The 5,000-nt window shown below is 40.8% G+C and overlaps 1 protein-coding gene across 1 annotated transcript in view; it reads right to left on the reverse strand.

The window, feature by feature from the left end:
- Positions 1-5,000, reverse strand: part of masp1 (MBL associated serine protease 1) — a 38,791-nt gene that overhangs the window by 6,171 nt on the left and 27,620 nt on the right. The window contains exons 8-9 of the mRNA XM_029445837.1: positions 2,359-2,437; positions 31-165 (exon numbers count right to left, since the gene is read on the reverse strand). Of these exons, the coding sequence (XP_029301697.1) occupies positions 31-165; positions 2,359-2,437 (214 nt within the window). The remainder of the gene's footprint in view (positions 1-30; positions 166-2,358; positions 2,438-5,000) is intronic.

The raw sequence follows: 5,000 nt of genomic DNA on the forward strand, positions 1-5,000 counted from the left end.
ATTTTCAATGACTTTTTACGTGATAGTTACTGTTGCTGGTGTTGAGCTGGACGGCCTCCTTGCTGCAGACGTAAAAAACCATCGATCCAAAAAGCGTGCTGTTCTCATGACTACCAAACACCACGTCGGCCATGGCGACCATCTTCGGACTCCCACAATCCACCACTGTGAGAGAGAGGACCAATCAGCTGTCAGCGTGAAGAGCGAGGAGGACGATGATGTATATTTTTAATATTTATAATATTTATTACTAGTGTTAATAATATATTTATTTATTTATTTGTTGAATAGTTTTTTATTGTTTCAAAAACCCAATAAATTGAATATAAATAAGTTCTGATTGATTTTCATTGAACAGTTTTCATCAGAATAAATCATTAATCAGAGATATGAAACATTAATAAACGTGCAATGAAGCAAAGAGATGATTTCTAATGAACTCAAAATGTTAAATGAACTATAATATTATATTAGTATTAGTATAATATAAATTAGTCGTACCTGCACATTTGTGTGTTTACTTTATTATTACATGTTTATTTCTTGTTAATATTATTATTAACAAATAGTTTCACAGAAACACATGACTGCTGTTTTCATTTGTTTTATTACAAAATAGTTTAAAACTACTGACAAACTGGTTGCTACAGTTACTCTATTAGCCAATAAGAATCACTCTCTGACTAATCTCGACTGCGATTGGTTAAGATGCTGGACAGAGCCCGCCTCCTCCTCCCAGAGTCTGATTCTACAGAGAGAAAGAAAACAGGAAGTTTATACTAAACTATATACTTTATATACTGTATATACTATACTTTATATTACTGTATATTATATAGTATATATACTGTATATTCTATACATATATCCTGTATATTATGTACATATATACTGTATATACTATATATCAGTCACCAACCTAGGTGTAAGATTTGACCCTCATCTGACCTTTGACACCCACATCAAATATCTGTGCAAGACCTCCTTCTACCACCTCAGGAACATTGCAAAACTCCGCCCCACACTCTCCCTGTCAGATGCTGAACAACTCGTCCACGCCTTTGTCTCCTCAAGGTTGGACTACTGCAGCGCTCTCCTCATCGGGAGACCAATACATCCAAAACAGCGCCGCTAGGAAGAACACTGTTCCACCACTGCTGTGCAATTATCACTGCCATTTACAATACTCACTTTTTATAATTTGTGCAATTATCACTGCCATGTGCAATATTCACTTTATTTTCCATCAGCCACTTGGTACTTATATTATTTTTTATTCTATTTAATTATTGTTTACTGCCTTTTTACTTCATATGTTCTTTTGCTGTGACAAGATACATTTCCTCATTGTGGGACAAATAAAGGATTGCTGATTTCTGATAAAACAGAAGATACATGGATAAAAAAGTAGCTTTTTTGCACAGCATAAAAAAAAGTAAAATGAATGGGCTGCGTCTTAAATTTTTTTAGCAGGTTATGAGTTCAATAATTAGTACGGCTCTCGAAGGATGTTGTAAAAAGAAAATGGCCCTTGATAGGAAAAAGGTTCCCCACCCCTGATATATATAATGTATTATATATTATATATACTGTATATGTTATATACTATACATACTGTATATACTTATATATATACTCTATATACTGTATATTATATACTATATATACTATACTATATATACTGTATATTATATACTATCTATACTATACTATATATACTGTATATTATATACTATATATAATGTATTATATACTATATATACTGTATATGTATATTATATACTATACATACTGTATATACTTGACTATATATACTCTATCTTATATACTATATATACTAAACTATTTGCTGTATATTATATACTATATATACTGTATATACTATACTATATATACTCTATATTATATACTATATATACTGAACTATATGCTGTATACAGTATATACTATACTATATATACTATATCCTGTAACGTCACATTTCAACGACTCAATTACAACTAAATAAATCAACAAATGAAATAAATACTTTGAGTTTCTGATAATCATGACTTCTGCCTCTCATCTCTGAATTAATGTTTTAATACATCTGTCCGATATGAAACCTTTTTACTATTGACAATATTTTCACATGGATACAGCTCATGTAAACAGCATATCCTCTTTGAATTTCCAGAATTACGCCTTATTTTCTTATTTTTAAAAAGATTTCAATCTCAACAATTAAATATTTAAAATAAAATAAAATAAAAGTTTACTTTTCAGTGAAAGAATCTGAGCACAGACATGTTTCCATAAAGGAAACTCTGTGAGGATGAATATATACTGTATATAAATATATATTCAAATGTTTCTTACTCTGACAGTGAGGAGGACTGCTGTTCCACGATCCATCATTCTGACAGTCCATCTGATAGTGATCCAGAGTGTCTCCATCCTGAACCACAGGGACACGAAGACACGAAAAGAGACAAAGATATAAATACACCATGAGACAAAAAGACAAATAGATAAGGAGACAAATACACAGTGACACAAAGACATAATTATAAAAGACATAAAGACTCAAAGTGTCACGGTCCCATCTGTATCCCTAGTGTTTTCCGGTCCATGTTTTCCCTGTCTCTTTGTGTGTGTGTGTGTGTGTGTGTGTGTGTGTGTGTGTGTGTGTGTGTGTGTGTGTGTGTGTGTGTGTGTGTATGTGGCAGGGGCTAGCCAAAGACTTCAGCAGCTGATCTCATTCAACCCATCAACTCCAATCTGCTCACCTGTCTACAATCAACTCATCCCAGCACAGTTTATCTACCCCAGTCTTCCAGCCACTCATCGCCAGATTGTTGTTTCTACTACTCCGGATCACAGCATAACTTGTCGCTCAACACCTGTCTACCTGTCTGCCTGCCTGCTGTACCAGTATTCTCTCACCATCTGCCTACTAGAAAGTATTGCTTTAATAAACAATTTAAACTTACTCCGTTTCCAGAGTCTAGTGTTCTGTGCCTGGGTCTCCTCTGGACGTACCCATTACAGAACAATCTGGCCAACATGAAACCAGCAGACACAGACTCGCTCCGTGAGGCTCTCGCTAACCAGGGTGCTCTCGTGGGTCGCCATGACCAAGCAACCTGTGAGGTAATGGACAATATTCAAGCACTATCTACCAACATGGCACAGCTGGGACATCAGCTGAGCCTGGTTTCTACTCACCTCACGCCTTCTGCTCCGACCAATCCTCTGGAGACTTTACCCTCTCCAGTCCGGCCTCATCCTCCAGCATGTGAGCCTAACATTCCCACTCCCAATCGTTATTCAGAAGACTTAAGGACATGTAGGTTTTTTTTGTTACAGTGTTTGTTCGCTAGTCTTTGAGCAGCAGCCCGCTACATGTTTGTGACAGGGCCAAGATAAGTTACATTATTGGGCTACTCACTGATAGCGCTCTAGCCTGGGGTTCAGCTATATGGGAGGGTCAGGGTTCTCTTTGTTTTGCACTCACACACCAGAGTTTTTATTGGAGATGAGGAAAGTGTTTGATCACCCGGTAAGCGGTAGGGAGGCGTCACAACGTCTTCTTGCTTTACGACAAGGGTCCCGTAGTGTAGCTGAGTTTTCAGTTGAGGTTCGTACACTAGCAGCTGAGGCCGGTTGGAACGACTCAGCTCTCCAGGGAGTTTTTCGTACAGGATTAGAGGATGCTGTTAAGGATGAGTTAGCAGTGAGGGACGAGTCTGCCAGCTTGGACGACTTAGTGTTGTTAGCCATAAGATTGGACAACCGTCTTAGGGAACGACGCAGGGAAAGGGCTAGTCGGTCCTCAGAGTTGTCTTCTTCTCAGGTAGTTCCTCCTTCTCCAGCTAGACTCGGTGCAGATCTTGTTGTTTACCCTAATACCAACCAGGTAGTCTCCTCTTCCCACCTATCTTCTGTGGAGCCGATGCAACTAGGCAGAGCCCGACTCACTCCCGAGGAACGTCTCAGGAGACTCAAGGAGAGACTTTGTATGTATTGCGCTCACTCCGGCCATTTCCTGGCCTCCTGTCCCCAGCGACCCAAAAGCACAACCCCCACATAGACTGGTTAACTGGTCAAGTCAAGAGCTGGAGCTCTTTTTGTCACTCCTCCTGTCTGCCCTTTCCCCAGCGGGTTGCACCAGACCCACATCCAAACCAGAGTCAGTTGACTTGCCTGCAGTTCCGGCTGTTTATCATAACCTGGGAGAGGTCTTTAGTAAACAGCGGGCCCTGTTTCTGCCTCCTCATCGACCTTACGACTGTGCCATTGACACTCTTCCCGGCGCACCTCTACCTTCAAGCCGCCTATTCAACCTGTCCCGACCTGAGCGAGAGGCCATGGAGGTCTACATCCGGGACTCTCTCGCGGCTGGTCTCATAAGACCATCATAAGACCATCTGCCTTCGAGACTGCCGGTCTCCTGGTCAACCATGTGGTCCGTTTACATGGCATCCCCAGTGACATCGTTTCTGACCGGGGACCACAGTTTTCGTCTCAGGTATGGAAGGCATTCTGTCGTGCTATTGGAGCATCTGTTAGTCTTTCCTCTGGTTATCATCCACAGACTAATGGGCAGACAACCAAGACCTGCGGTCCATGCTACGGTGCGTCACAGCTCAGAATCCCTCTTCCTGGAGTGTTCATCTTCCCTGGATCGAGTATGTCCACAATTCACTCTCCTCCGCTGCCATGGGTATGTCTCCATTTGAGTGTTCTTTGGGATATCAACCACCTTTTTTTCCAGACCAGGAGGACGAGATTGCGGTGCCCTCAGTCCAAGCTCATCTGCGTCGCTGCAGGAAGATTTGGAGGGGTGCTCGCTCGGCTCTGCTGAGGACCACTGAGCGTAACCAACGCATCGCCGACCGTCACCGGACCCCCGCACCAGAGTGGCAAATAGGTCAGAGAGTTTGGCTATCTTCTAAAGACATTCCATTACAGGCGGAATCTAAGAAGTTAAAGCCTCGTTTCATTGGTCCATTTGAGGT

Source organism: Cottoperca gobio, chromosome 13 (genome assembly GCF_900634415.1).
Source record: "Cottoperca gobio chromosome 13, fCotGob3.1, whole genome shotgun sequence".
NCBI classification, from domain to species: domain Eukaryota; kingdom Metazoa; phylum Chordata; class Actinopteri; order Perciformes; family Bovichtidae; genus Cottoperca; species Cottoperca gobio.